Consider the following 14,416-nt stretch of genomic DNA (forward strand, 5'->3'; position numbering starts at 1 on the left):
AAGACCTGGTGTGTCTCACTGCTGGGTCTGAGCAGGAGCAGAGCTGAACCCAGTCAGATCATCTCTCTTCCTCAGTCTCACAGTCCTCGCAAAATAACATCAAAAGTTTGACACGTTGCTCTACTGGGATTCTAAGGAACTATTTAGGCCCTAATATAAAGCAAGAGCAACATCCAGGTTTGCAGAGTCTTCATTAAACTGGCAGGAAGTTGCTTTCTTCATTAAGGAGTTTATTATTATTTAAGATTATGGTTAGTTTTTAGGTAACATGCTTCAGGTCTAGTGGGCCTCAGTGGAACGTGCCAGAACCAGTTTGGAACGACACCTGTCTGGGCGTGGGGAGGAGGGGGTGGGGGGGGAGCGTGGTGTGTGTGTGCTGACTGGGTGAGTTGGGCTGTCAGATGCGTCAAGGGTCCATCCAGGCCTCCTCCATATTTAACCAGCCTGGCGTGATGTCGTGTTGGGCTGGAGGACTGGGTGTTACACGGCAGAGATGCCTGAATTTGCCACGAACGCTGGGAGCCTGGGAAAGCAGAACTGCAGCGACAGGATGAATAAATTAACAGGATCTGGACGCTACGTTAAACACTACGAACCAGGGAACTGACACAGACTCAAGCCAGTCAGCGTGGTTTCCTTTCAACTCTGGGACGACCCCGGTGGATCAGACAATAAGACATCCATTATTATTACCTAGACTACACTAGTTGTAGTAGTCTGCATTATAGTTATTACCCATACTCCTCTAGCTATGTTAGTATACATTCAAATTGTTACCTACACTAGATATAGTAGTATTCACAGAAGTCATTGGCTACACTATATAAGATGTAGCAGTGTGCATTTCCATCACAAACTATACTGGACACCTGCAGAACAATAGATAGGCTACTGGATAATTAAACTGTCTGTGTGCATCTGCATATGAGCAGCTGTCTCAACACTGACAGGAGCACAGGAAAGTCTTGAGCGCCCCCTGTAGGTGAGCCCCCCTGGCAGCACAGACCCCACCAGACATCTCAGGTGCTCTTCATCTGAACAGATCCAGAAGACCCAAACACAGTCCAGGGTCTTCCTCAAACACAGTCCAGGGTCTTCTTCAAACAGTCCATCCATTCATCAGTCCACTCATCCATCCATCTTCTCACACAGGGCTGCCACGAGATGGGTTTCATGCTCTCTGATTATTAACACATTTTAATACAACAGATATATGTAATACAATCAGAAGTTTTACCCCCCCCCATCATCCATTGCATAAATGTCATCAAAACTAGCCCAGTGATCTCACCACTCCATCTATTTCACACCATGAAAAAACCAGCCATGTGTGTGTGTGTTCCAAGTGGTCAGTGTTGAATTATCCTCTTTTGTTCCACAAGAAGGGGGTCCTTGTGTTTTCATTGCGCAGTGTGTAAGGGTTAGGTGTGTAACAGTGTGTAAGGGTTAGGTGTGTAACAGTGTGACGTTAACCCAGCTGAAGGTAGGAGCAGATTCACGTGTTGGACAGGCTTCCCAACATGCTCTGGGGTAGGTGCAGACATGCTCCATAACTGACTGCAGACAAGGTATCCCACGATGCCTGTGGGCGGCATCAGAACCATCTGAAAGGAAAGTTATTACGGCTGCAGTGGAAATGCAAATATCTGTTATGCCCTCGGCCTCCCTCCCCCACAAAAACTCGCACGGCAAAATACTTGAGTTAATTTTTATTGTGCAATATCACAATAACATTTGTGTACAAATGATGTAAAAAAAAAAAAAAAAATCTTCATGTCCTAATTCCGGCAGGAGATAAATGTGGTGGTGGTGGTGTCTACTAACAGCCCCCTAACCCACACAGCAGAGGGGGTGAGCGGGCCCAGACACACTTCCACTGGAGGGGGCTGCAAGGTTACAGTCTAGTGGGACTTCCTCCAAATGAACATTGAAAGGGACAATGCAACAAGGAAAATACCAAAAACCAACACCATCACTACAGATATATATCTGCTGTTGAGATGCATAGAAACAGTTAGTGTAAGTGTTGGAGGGTGGACGAGGGTCGTTGTTCTGCTGGTTTGGTCCAGGTTAGGGTTAAGAGGCCGAACAGGAGGGGTCAGAGGTTAGGAGCGGGTGTACTTCCCCCAGATGTGCAGCATGAACACAGACGCAATGAAGAGCAGGCTCATCACCAGAACAGGGACAGGACCTCTGTAGGAGGGGAACACAGGGTTACATTTGTTATCTATCTTCTCTCTCTCCCTCTCCCTCTCACACACACACACACACAGTAAGGGAGCGGAGGAGAGGCAGGACTCGGCTCTCTGGTGAGGCCCTACAGTGGGGGGGTCTGACAGGTTGTCCCTGTCATCAGGGAGACCTGAAGAAGGGCTCTTCTCCCCGAGGGAGGAGAGGAGAAGGGCTGTGTGTGTGTGTGTGTGTGTGTATGTGTATGGGGGCATTTCTAAGCATGAGCATTGCCATGCCAACCATCCCCTTCTGCCCCCTCCTCCCCCAGTCAGAAGGCTGTAATTGAGTTGACCTTTCAGAGCAGATCTTTTAATGAAGCTTTGAGACCAGAGTCTGACAGGAACACACCAGCTCGCTCGATACACACCAGTGTACTTTCAGTCACCGAGCTGGACTCAATACCACAGCCTAATACCACAGCCTAACCCCCCCGCCCCCCCCCCCCCCTGTGGTGACAACCAAGACTGGATATAGTCAGGTGTGCTGAGAAGCTGAACTGAACGGGATGTTGGGATAGGATGACTGAATGGGTGTGTAGACAACAAGATAATATAAATATAACATAAGCATATGCAAGGACACATACAGACACTCAGGGGGGAGGTTAGGTTGTGTGGGTTTCAGCAGGTCAGAGGTCAGGTGTTCTGCCCCAGAGACATTAAACCTTTATGTTATTCCTCAAACATGAATACACCCCGACAACGGAAGGTGAGGGTGAGAGAGAGAGAGAGAGAGAGAGAGAGAGAGAGAGAGAGAGAGAGAGAGAGAGAGAGAGAGAGAGAGAGAGAGAGAGAAGAGCCAGAGAGAGAGAGAAGAGAGAGAGGGAGAAAAGAGCCAGCGAAAGAGAGAGAGAGTTGGTGTGGAAACTGTAACAAGCACAGTGTGTGACGACCTGTGTGGGGGAAAATAAATGTTGGATATATTTATTGTGTGTGTGTGTACTCACACTTTGAGTCCTGGTGAATCTTCAGTGTAGAAGCGCCACATGCCCCCTGTTCCTGCTGATGCTGTGGTCCTGCCAGCGCTACGAGTTCCGCTGCTCGTCGCTTTCCTGTGGAACACACACACGCGCACACACACACACACACACACACACACACACACACGTACATACATGCACACACACACGTGAGCCATAAGCCCAACACCATCTAGGGTTCAGTTCAGCCTAGTTCAGATGATTCAGTACATTTACATTTAGTCATTTCGCAGACGCTCTTATCCAGAGCGACTTACAGTAAGTACAGGGACATTCCCCCAAGGCAAGTAGGGTAAAGTGCCTTGCCCAAGGACACAACGTCATTTTGCACGGCCGGGAATCAAACTGGAAACCTTCAGATTACTAGCCCGATTCCCTAACCGCTCAGCCACCTGACTCCACTACATGTACACAGCTTCCACATACTTATTGAAAGTGTAGGAGCTTTTTCCTCTCTTATGAATCCTCAAATATACACGTTACAGAAGTTTAATGTAATACAGTTTAGCCTCAGACCTTGTGGACGTCAGAGACAAACCTGTGTGTCTCCTGGTGTGAGTGTATCCTGGTGTGTGTGTCTCCTGGTCATTTACTCTGGGAGAACTTCATGACACCCAACACATCACTACCAGTAGTCATGATTAATGGCTGCTTTACCCAACTGCAGATGAGTAAGCAGCCAGATTGTTGTAATTCAGTCAGTAGGTGATGACATGGGAGGTGGGGGGGTGGGGTGATTAGACACTGATTAATTTTAAAGCAACAACATTTGTCTACTGTAATTTACTCCCCGTAAAGATAACTCCAGGTTTGTGTGTGTGCATGTGGGGGTATGGAGAAGGGGAAAGTGTATATATTCATATGTCCTTGTCATTTAGGGTTGATCCAGTCAAAGATTTCAGTTTTTCTTAATGTGCCATTGTGAGTGCCAATCCCCCCCCCCCCCCCCCCCCCCAACAAGCACCCAGCAGTGTACCGTTGTCTGACTGTGGACCCGGCCGCCCGGGGAGCTACAGTCTTGCTGGGTGAGCGGCTGGAGGCCCCGACATTGGTAGCACTTGCTGCTGGACCAGGCTGTGTGAGAAAGGACACCGTTAACTACAAAGGACCAAATACATGTTCAGCTCAATAACCACTGTGTAGTGGGTCTCACTGCGCACGCTTGTTGTGTTAGTGTTTGGATCTAGCTAGTATTAACATGATTATCATGAGTCAAGTACAAACTGCGGCCTTGCTGTGACCAGAGTAGCTAATTAAACAAAGACAGACGGGTGTAAGTGAGTCATTTCCTTAGTGAATAATGTATCATTTTGTACAAACCGAAACGTAATCTAAAACTTGTGTCTAATGTTATTCACATCCTAATCTGTTACAACAGTTTAAGGTACGTCTGTATTTTAACGCAGGATCTTGTTGCTTGAAAAGTGGATAAAGTTGTAACGTTTTACATCCACAACTCCGTCCGTGTTGACTAAGACAATGGGTTGATATGATCGTTTTGACAGGATGTTACAGTAAGATCAAAAGTCATGCCATCTACTTAGCTAGGTACACTATTAATGCTATCGTGGCAGCTAGCTTGCGGATAGCATGCAAATCAGGCACAATTTGCTAGGCAAGAGAGAACAAAACTAGAATGGTGATAAACTAATAAATCACGTATAAAGAAACTTACCATCTTGGGTTATTCGTCTGATAATATTCAGCTGGTGTATAAATGAAACCGTTCTTTAACCTGATGTCCACGTCAAATGAATCGCAGTCCGGTAGAAAATCGCCACAACTCCAGAGAGGATCTCGGAGAGATGACGCCTGTCTGAGAAGGACACGACTGCAAATCAGAAGACCCATTATAAGGAGTCCTAGGATAAGCGTCTCTATAAATGGCAGTAATGCAACAGTGAATGTGCTCAGTTTGGAGCGAAACATTTTTATTGAATTGTATTTAGATATATACATTCATAAATGTTGACTGTTGTTTATTTTTAAAGAAACGTGTGCTGTTGTTCATGGTTTAAACAACAGGAAAATAAAAGACACATAAACCCACAGTGGTGACGTGTATGACGGGAAGCTCGAACTGCGTGTTCACGGAAATGGACGCCATTTTGGTTCATCCCAGAGCTATTTCCACATTTGTAGCCGTTGAAAATTTGAACCACAACGGTGGTTAAGCAGTACAGTTTCTCGTTTCTCTTAGACAACTTAACTAGGTAGTTTGCTTTAATGACCAAGTGAAACTTCTTTCGGCACTACCAAAGAGATTATCAGGGCATTATCAAGGATATACAGGTAGATTTCAGTATTTATCATCCATTTCAAGCATGAGCTAATCCAGGGAATAGCCAGGGACCAGGGTATTAAGATAGCCTGTTTTGTGTTCTTTCTGTGCACAGTAAGTACACATCTAATGACAGGTACGGTTAATGTACAGTACTTAGTTAGCTAGCTAGTTATTGATGTTCTTGCTTTAATAAAGGTTAAAGTACGCCTATTATTGATGTTAGTATTCTTTGTTCAGCGAGGATAAGTAGACTGTCTCTGCTGTCGTCAATTCTATACTGGTGTGAAATTATGTGTATGAAGGTATCTAAAGTGTGTTTGTATTGTGTATAGGATGGCGCGGGTGGTGTTTCTGCACCCAGACTTGGGTATAGGTGGAGCAGAGCGGTTGGTAGTGGATGCAGCTGTGGCTCTGAGGTCTCGAGGTTGTAGAGTTCAGATCTGGACAGCCCATCATGACCCGACACACTGCTTCTCAGAGACCCTTGATCCTGACCTGCCAGTGGTAGGTATCTGCAACACACACACTCAAACACAAACAAACTCACACACACTCTCAAATGGGGAATTCCTACCCTTCCTAAAGTGGGCCACCAGTGTTTGACTCTGGCATGGTGTCTTGTGCTGCAGGAGTGTGTGGGTGACTGGCTGCCGACCAGTGTGTTTGGGTATCTGCATGCCCTGTGTGCCTACCTGCGGATGATCTACCTGGCTTTCTACCTGGTGTTCCTCAGCGGAGTAGAGTACGATGTGGTAGTCTGTGACCAGGTGAGACCTGCACACCGTCCTCCTTCCTCACACCTGTGAACCACAACACACATGTCTGAATCCACTCTGATTCCCCCTGCCTGATTCCCCCCCTACAGGTGTCGGTGTGTATCCCGGTGCTGAGACTGTCCCGTCCCAGGAAGAAGGTTTTGTTCTACTGCCACTTCCCAGACCAGCTGCTGAGCCGGCGGGGCGGGGCTCTGAGGAAGCTGTACCGTGCTCCCGTAGACTGGCTGGAAGAGATCACCACCGGCATGGCTGACATGGTGTGGACCTGCTTATATGTCCTGTGCTGTGTTTAGGGTCTAATTGACATGGTGTGGACCTGCTTATATGTCCTGTGCTGTGTTTAGGGTCTAATTGACATGGTGTGGACCTGCTTATATGTCCTGTGCTGTGTTTAGGGTCGAATTGACATGGTGTGGACCTGCTTATATGTCCTGTGCTGTGTTTAGGGTCGAATTGACATGGTGTGGACCTGCTTATATGTCCTTTGCTGTGTTTAGGGTCTAATTGACATGGTGTGGACCTGCTTATATGTCCTGTGCTGTGTTTAGGGTCTAATTGACTAGTGTCAATGATAACTAGAAGATCACATGGGTTTGAGATGATTACATCGATTGCTTGAACAGCGCAGCAGGCCTTGGACTCCTGTGTGTAATAGAAAGCCTTTTGATTGCACAGGTACTGTGGATTTTGAAGAGAGGCTGATAGAAGGGTAGTAGCCCACCTAGAACCCCCAGCTGCTGAGTCCTAATCCCTGTGTGCTTCCTGCCAGGTGCTGGTGAACAGCCACTTCACAGCCGGGGTCTTCAGAGAGACCTTCCGCAGTCTGGGGGGGGTTCACACTGACGTCCTGTACCCCTCCCTCAACACACACGCCTTCAACCAGGCCCCCACTGAGGAGCCCGGGCTGCAGGGCCTGCTCCCCGAGGGCACCAGCTGCACCTTCCTGTCCCTGAACCGCTATGAGAGGAAGAAGAACCTGGGCCTGGCCTTGGAGGCCCTGGCCGCCCTGAGGGCCCGCCTGGCTCCAGGGCTCACCACAGGCCTCCACCTGGTGGTGGCGGGGGGGTATGACGAGCGTGTGTCTGAGAACGTGCAGCACTACGCTGAGCTGAAGGAGCTGGCTGCCGGGCTGGGCCTAGAGGCCTGTGTCTCCTTCCTGCGCTCCCCCTCGGACAGCCTGAAGGTGAGCCTGCTGCAGGGCAGTGCAGCGGTGCTTTACACGCCCAGCAGGGAGCACTTTGGGATTGTCCCTGTGGAGGCCATGTACTGCTGCTGCCCTGTCATCGCTGTGCAGTCGGGGGGACCGCTGGAGAGTGTGGCGGATGGGGAGACGGGCTTCCTGTGCGAGCCCACAGCCGAGGCCTTCTCCAGGGCCATGGAGAAGCTGCTCAGGGCCCCGCAGCTCCGCAGAGACATGGGACATGCAGGAAGGAGGAGGGTGCAGGACAAGTTCTCCCTGGAGGCCTTCTCAGACCAGCTGCATGGGTACATCCTCAGGCTGACCCAGTGACACTGAGGCCAGGGCAGTGATAGGACATGGGGGTGGGAAGGGGACCAGGCCCATGGAAGTAGATGCAGTGTCTGTGAACACTAGACCTTCCTCTGTGAGGCTGAGGCTATGGGGAGGGACAGCTTGTGTAGGTGTGAGGATCAGGGGTGGGGGGATGCTATTCTTATGGAGGTGGAGGGGGGGGGGGGCATTCTGAGGACTCTGAGGGCAATTAATCAGCATTCCCCAAGAGAGGTTGCTGAGGGGAAAAGGGACGGAATCTCAACCCCAATTAAGAAAAGAGTAACGAGTTTACCCATCTGCCCCTGGGCCCCGCGGAACAATACCCGCACCAATCCTTGGCTAAAGAAGTGTGTGTGTGACTGTGTGTGTGTGAGTGTAAGACCTCTAAGGGCCTAATGAACGAAGGCACTGCTAAGATTGATTTGTAAATGTGTGTGTGTGTGTCCTTGCACTGTTTCTATATCTGTGAATGTGAGCCAGAAGGAGATTGTTCTCCAGCAGCAGATCGATGAGCAGGATGTCCACTTCCTCTGTCCTCTCAGCTTTGTTGCAGCTTCACAATAGGAGAACGTGGAGCTCCAGATTCTGTGAGGGATGGAGTGGGTTATTAGAAGCCCTTCTTATGGACTGTCTGGGTCATTATGAGGATGTACGCAGCAGAAGGTCATTGTGTCTGCCAGCCTACCAACACCATCGCCCACTCCACAGCCCCGCTATAGACCTGTTGTTATTGACATTCCTGAAGACTTAATAAACAACATGACGCATAGTTTCCTAACTACCCGTGTGTTGCTTTGAAGTTTGTTTGGCCTTTGAGGGTGCTTGTTGAGGGTTAGGGGGTGTGACTTAGCAGGGAGGAGGGTTAGGGTGGGGGTTAGGACCTAGTGTAGGGTCGGGTTAGGATCTAGTGTAGGGTGGGGGTTAGGGTGTAGGGTGGGGGTTAGGATCTAGTGTAGGGTTAGGACCTAGTGTAGGGTCAGGGTTAGGACCTAGTGTAGGGTTAGGATCTAGTGTAGGGTCAGGGTTAGGATCTAGTGTAGAGTGGGGGTTAGAATCTAGTGTAGGGTTAGGACCTAGTGTAGGGTTAGGATCTAGTGTAGGGTCAGGGTTAGGATCTAGTGTAGAGTGGGGGTTAGAATCTAGTGTAGGGTTAGGACCTAGTGTAGGGTTAGGATCTAGTGTAGGGTCAGGGTTAGGATCTAGTGTAGAGTGGGGGTTAGAATCTAGTGTAGGGTTAGGACCTAGTGTAGGGTTAGGATCTAGTGTAGGGTCAGGGTTAGGATCTAGTGTAGAGTGGGGGTTAGAATCTAGTGTAGGGTTAGGACCTAGTGTAGGGTTCGGATCTAGTGTAGGGTTGGGATGTAGTGCTCAACTCTCTGATTTTTGTTGTACTTCTCTTTTTACAGGACAAAACCAGGTAGTGACAAGTGTAGTCAGTGTGTGTGTTTCATCAAACAGAGGAATTAACTGGAGATGATGAGGAGGGCTGTTACCGTGGTGATTTAGGGGCCGTGTCAGGCGAGATGATAAAGAGGCCCTCTGGAGCCACTGGTGGGAGGAGGGAGCGCACACACACATTACACACACACACACATTACACACACACTTACACACACACACACACACATTACACACACACATTACACACACACATTACACACACACACACACATTACACACACACATTACACACACACATTACACACATTACACACACACACACATTACACACACACATTACACACACACATTACACCCACACACACACACATTACACACACACATTACACACACACATTACACACACACACACACACATTACACACACACATTACACCCATACACACACACATTACACACACACACACATTACACACACACACATCATACACACATTATACGCACACACACATCATACACACATTATACACAAACACACATTATACACACACACACACATTTGGAACCATTGGGAAGGTACGCAAGACGAGACCTACAGCCTTCACACTCGACTGTAAAGCATGGAGATCTAAAAGTGAACTTTGCACCAGTCTCTCCCTCCCTCTCTCTCTCGCTCTCGCTCTCGCTCTCTCTCTCTCTCTCTCTCTCTCTCTCTCTCTCTCTCTCTCTCTCTCTCTCTCTCTCTCTCTCTCCTCCCTCCCTCCCTCCCTCCCTCCCTCTCTCTCTCTCTCTCTCTTTCTATCTCTCTTTCTATCTCTCTCTGTCTCTCTCTCTCTCCTTCTATCTCTCTTTCTCTCTCTCTCTCTCTCTCTCTCTCTCTCTCTCTCTCTCTCTCTCTCTCTCTCTCTCTCTCTCTCTCTTCTTCTCCCTCTCTCTGTTTCTGTCTCTCTCTGTCGTCTGCCTGTCTGTCCCTCAGTCATTATCAAAGTGCCCCCCCCCTGCCTGTGGGGGTCCAGGCTGAGCCAAGGCTGGATGTGAGTGGTGGTGATGAGCCAAGGCTGGATGTGAGTGGTGCTGATGAGCCGAGGATGGATCTGAGTGGTGGTGATAACCAGCACCCAGATGCCACTGGGCTGACAGGGACGCTTAATGACTTAATGAGACCGCAGGCTTGGTTTTCTAATTCTAACCAGGGCCAGAGGGAGGGGCCAGGGTGTGGGGGGAGATATGGGGCAGAGGTAGCGAGATGTTCAGGTGTGTGTGTTTGTGGGGGGGGGGGGGTGCCAGAGGAGAGATGTATGTGAGCGTGCGTGTTTTATGGGTGTAAATCTATTTTGTTGGCAGTTTGGGAGCTTGTGCCCTCGTTAGTGGAATATTAAATATGAATTGCATATTTTTACACCAGTGTCCTGTTTTTAATCATGCCCAGTGATTGGGTGTTAATCATGGGCTAAATGAAGCTGATGACCAAATCACAGTTGGGGTGTGTTTGTGTGTGGTAGATCACCTGGATCTGTAGTTAACCAGGTCACGGACACACTGTGCTGTGCTTGGTTGTTTAACAGAACACACCCTCATTGTCTCACCTGGCTTCATTGTTTGGAGCTAATGCACCACTTATCCTTGAAACAACTGAAACAAACTGAATTGAATATTAATAGGGAGTAAAACATTCTATAGTCTGTTAATAAGTTACAGTAACTGTGTGTTTTTTTTTACACAGGTTCTATTTGTGCCCTGGTGTTGTGGTACAGTGATGGAGCCTTGTTGTGAATGTGAAGGGTTAACTTGGTGAGGAGACAGTACACACTGAGCTTCTGAGTGAATGATGGTTGATCTTTAAACAAAGCAAATCTGCATTTGTATTCAAACGCCGTCACTTAGAGCTGTTTTACATGGAACATGTTAACAAATTATGGATTTCAGATTTTACAGCTTCCATAAAGTATTCACCTCGTAACTGTTAGCACTACTTTCAGAGTAGGACACACACACACACATACCCAACACACACACAAACACACGCACACCCAACACTCTCACACACACACCTAACACTCACTTGCACATTCTTGTCTTCCTCTCTTTCACATAAACTTGGGAAGGAGTGATTTACGGTAGGGACAACATTCTCTCTGGGAGGTTTTAATAAAGCTATCAATAGTGTCTGATGGGGGTGTATTAGAGTTGGGCTCTATAAAACACACTTTATGGCACCGAAAAAAGAAACATTAATTATGCAAGTAGTCAGGAGTCAGGTGGCTGAGTGGTTAGGGAATCGGTCTAGTAATCTTAAGGTTGCCAGTTCGATTCCCGGCAGTGACAAATGACATTGTGTCCTTGGGCAAGGCACTTCACCCTACTTGCCTCGGGGGAATGTCCCTGTACCTACTGTAAGTCGCTCTGGATAAGAGCGTCTGCTAAATGACTAAATGTAAATGTAAGAGAGGGGGGTTGAACCTGTGCAGACGGCTGGGGGGCATGGGTACTGGAGGGGGGAGGGGGGGGGTTCTCCTGAGGAGAGTGGCACAGAAGGATCACACCTCCCTGGGTGCCCCCCCCCCCCAAGATGCAGTGAGACGTCTTCTTAGCTTTGTGTGTGTTTGTTCGGAACTGCATGTGCATGCTTTTATGTGTGACTGTGCATCCGTCTGTGTGCCTTGTAAGGAGACAATATCTGTGTGTGTGCATGTGCGTAGCTGTGTGTGTGTAGCTGTATGTGTGTGTGTGTGTGTGTGTGTGTGTGTGTGTAGCTGCATGTGTGTGTGTGGCTGTATGTGTGTGTGCCTGTGCCCAGAGATGGTCTGTTAGATTGAGCTGTCAGTTGCCAGGCAGCAGATGAAGATTAATGCACCACACAAACAATAAGAGGCTGGCGATGATCATAAATATGCTAATGACCATTATCAATACACACACTGACGGGGGGAGGGGGGGGGCAGAGGTGACGTTTTAATTCAGGTCACTGAGTCAAATGCTGCCCCCCCTCAGTCACACACAAACACACACACTCCACGTCAGTTATCTGTTATCTATAAAATGGCTGATGAGAAAAAAAACTGGGAGTATCAGGTATCATCCAGGGTAGGGGGGGAGGGAGGGAGGCACTCATTAAGTGAAAGATGATTAGTGCCACATATTAAATGTGTATTTGTTTAGTACTGTGTACAGGGGAGGGGGTGACTAGGGTGGTGGGGGTGTGTGGTTAGGGTGGTGGGGTGTGTGATTAGTGGTGGGGTGGTTAGGGTCAGGTTAGGGTTGGGGTTTGGGTTGGGGTGAGATGTGGACGACAAAGTTTCTGTCAGCATCTCTTGTCCTGAGCTGCAGCATCAGTTAACATTCTCTTCATCACCATAACAACCGAGTCCCAGCTCATCTCTCTCTACATCTATGGCCAAACCCTCTATCTCCCACAATCTGTCAATCACCCTGGGATCTGCGACGGTGACCCCTTCATCCTCTGCCAGGAACCTTGGGGTTACCATGGATGACAAGCTCTCCCTCACAGCCCACATTGCTGCAGTCTCCCGGTCGTGTAGATTCACCCTCTACAACATCCGAAAGATCAGGAGATACCTGTCTGAGCACTCCACCCAGCTGCTAGTCCAAGCACTTGTCCTCTCCAAGTTGAACTACTGCAACTCGCTGCTCGCCGGTCTCCCAGTATGCGCAACCCGCCCTCTCCAGAGGATTCAGAATGCAGCGGCACGCCTGGTCTACAATCTACCCAGACGCTCCCATGTTACCCCGCTCCTCATCTCTCTCCACTGGCTTCCCATTACGGCCCGTATCAGATTCGAGACCCTGGTACTGACCTTCCGAGCGGTGAACGGTACTGCACCCGACTACATCAAGTCTATGCTCCAGCCTTACACCCCCACCCGCCACCTACGGTCTTCTTCTGACAACCATCTGGTGGTCCCACCTCTCAAGAGCACCCACTCCCAACCCAAACTCTTCTCCTGTCTGGCCCCCCAATGGTGGAATCAACTCCCCACCTCCATCAGAGACACTGAGGGCCTCATGTACTAATGCTTTTGCGCCCACTTCAGCCTTATTTGTTTAGCAATTTGCTCGTAAAAGCATGGCGAGGTATGTACAAACATGCCGCACTGAGGTAAAAGCGCAGACTGCCTGTCGCGGGAACTGAAAATTGCAAATTGTGTCTTTTCTGTGTCATGCATTCACGGGAGGGTTAAGGGGAAAGTGGGAGTTTCCCATAAAGAGATGGGAGGGGATGTGTAAAGTGCGCCTAAGTATGTATTCCGCAGTATGTACAAAAACCTCGCCACTCTTTTGCGGTGAAAATTCTGCGCCTCTTGAAAATAGGTGTAAACCTAGATGTAGGTTCCCTCGCATATGCCTCCTGGTGAAATGACAGCAGTAATCCGAGCAAGATGAAGACAAGGATTTTTGCCACAAGGATCACACTTTTTCAGTTGAGTGAACACAAAATCATTACGTGTTACAGATTAAGCAGCCATATTACAGTTACTGGAATTTGTTATTTCGGTCCAGATTGCATTTTTTTGTGTCGGTGTGGAATTCCGGCCTTTTATAATATTTAAATTCGCAGTTACCTCATGAACAAGCACATCAATTTCGTTATCACTAAATCTTTGTTTTCACTGTTTTGACTTTGATGGCTGATCCATGATAGAAAGAGAGAAAGAGGCCCATTCAATTGCGCATTTAAATGCTCGCAACGGTATAGTGGGCGGGGAAAGGCGCTGATTTTTCAATAAACTGCAGGTTTTGTAAATACGACGTAAACTGAAGTATCACAGGGTGCGCAATCAGCGGTTTGGCCATGGCGCTGATAATGCTACGTTTGCAAATGTACGTACGGCTCAAGTCGCACTTGTTCCAGGTGCACAACGGTACTTAGGAATTATTTGCTGGATCTGATGTTAGTTTCCTCCAGGAACACAATGACTCTTATTGAAGGACTTGTTGCTCTTGTAGGTTAGTTGTAATTGATTTAACTTCTTGTACTCGCTTTGAATTATATTATTGTTGCTTGCTTTTTACACAGGTACATTCTTGCACTTTTTGAGGATCATGTTGTTTAATATAATTTTTTTAACTGCATGTTCCTATGGTTCTTCTCATTGGCATTTATTAGTTTTTCACAGTGTATGCTTCATGTTTTGGCAACCCGCAATGTTTTTGGGGCTATCTCGTTGCTATGATCAGTGACCGATGCACTTTTGTAAAGCTCTGTCTTGGAA

The 14,416-nt window shown here is 48.2% G+C and overlaps 2 protein-coding genes across 3 annotated transcripts; one reads left to right on the forward strand and one right to left on the reverse strand.

Moving 5' to 3' along the window:
• Nucleotides 1-1,694: 1,694 nt before the first annotated feature.
• Nucleotides 1,695-5,032, reverse strand: sec61b (SEC61 translocon subunit beta). The gene is made up of 4 exons (XM_047050159.1): nucleotides 4,887-5,032; nucleotides 4,188-4,285; nucleotides 3,179-3,283; nucleotides 1,695-2,193 (listed from the first exon to the last, which is right to left on the reverse strand). Exons 1-4 carry the CDS (start codon nucleotides 4,887-4,889, stop codon nucleotides 2,106-2,108), a joined length of 294 nt encoding a protein of 97 aa, XP_046906115.1. The 5' UTR covers nucleotides 4,890-5,032; the 3' UTR covers nucleotides 1,695-2,105.
• A 300-nt stretch (nucleotides 5,033-5,332) lies between these two features.
• On the forward strand, nucleotides 5,333-8,565 carry alg2 (ALG2 alpha-1,3/1,6-mannosyltransferase). 2 transcript variants are annotated; one of them, XM_047050152.1, is made up of 5 exons: nucleotides 5,333-5,503; nucleotides 5,828-5,999; nucleotides 6,125-6,262; nucleotides 6,361-6,528; nucleotides 7,041-8,565. In XM_047050152.1, exons 2-5 carry the CDS (start codon nucleotides 5,829-5,831, stop codon nucleotides 7,779-7,781), a joined length of 1,218 nt encoding a protein of 405 aa, XP_046906108.1. In that variant the 5' UTR covers nucleotides 5,333-5,503; nucleotide 5,828; the 3' UTR covers nucleotides 7,782-8,565. The 2 variants fall into 2 exon arrangements, with proteins under 2 accessions (XP_046906108.1, XP_046906109.1); XM_047050153.1 differs by lacking the exon at nucleotides 5,333-5,503 and adding an exon at nucleotides 5,515-5,606.
• Nucleotides 8,566-14,416: the final 5,851 nt, after the last annotated feature.

Source organism: Hypomesus transpacificus, unplaced genomic scaffold (genome assembly GCF_021917145.1).
Source record: "Hypomesus transpacificus isolate Combined female unplaced genomic scaffold, fHypTra1 scaffold_101, whole genome shotgun sequence".
Classification (NCBI taxonomy): domain Eukaryota; kingdom Metazoa; phylum Chordata; class Actinopteri; order Osmeriformes; family Osmeridae; genus Hypomesus; species Hypomesus transpacificus.

What these genes read in the sequence shown, in the direction of transcription:
- sec61b (XM_047050159.1), bottom strand. An exon ending in GGGTCCACAGTCAGACAACG is followed by an intron (nt 3,284 to 4,187) that starts GTACACTGCTGG and finishes TGTGTTCCACAG; the next exon opens with GAAAGCGACGAGCAGCGGAA. An exon ending in GATTCACCAGGACTCAAAGT is followed by an intron (nt 2,194 to 3,178) that starts GTGAGTACACAC and finishes CCCCTCCTACAG; the next exon opens with AGGTCCTGTCCCTGTTCTGG.
- alg2 (XM_047050152.1), top strand. Translation starts at nt 5,829, where the DNA reads ATGGCGCGGGTGGTGTTTCTGCACCCAGACTTGGGTATAGGTGGAGCA. An exon ending in ATGTGGTAGTCTGTGACCAG is followed by an intron (nt 6,263 to 6,360) that starts GTGAGACCTGCA and finishes CCCCCCCTACAG; the next exon opens with GTGTCGGTGTGTATCCCGGT. An exon ending in CCACCGGCATGGCTGACATG is followed by an intron (nt 6,529 to 7,040) that starts GTGTGGACCTGC and finishes GCTTCCTGCCAG; the next exon opens with GTGCTGGTGAACAGCCACTT.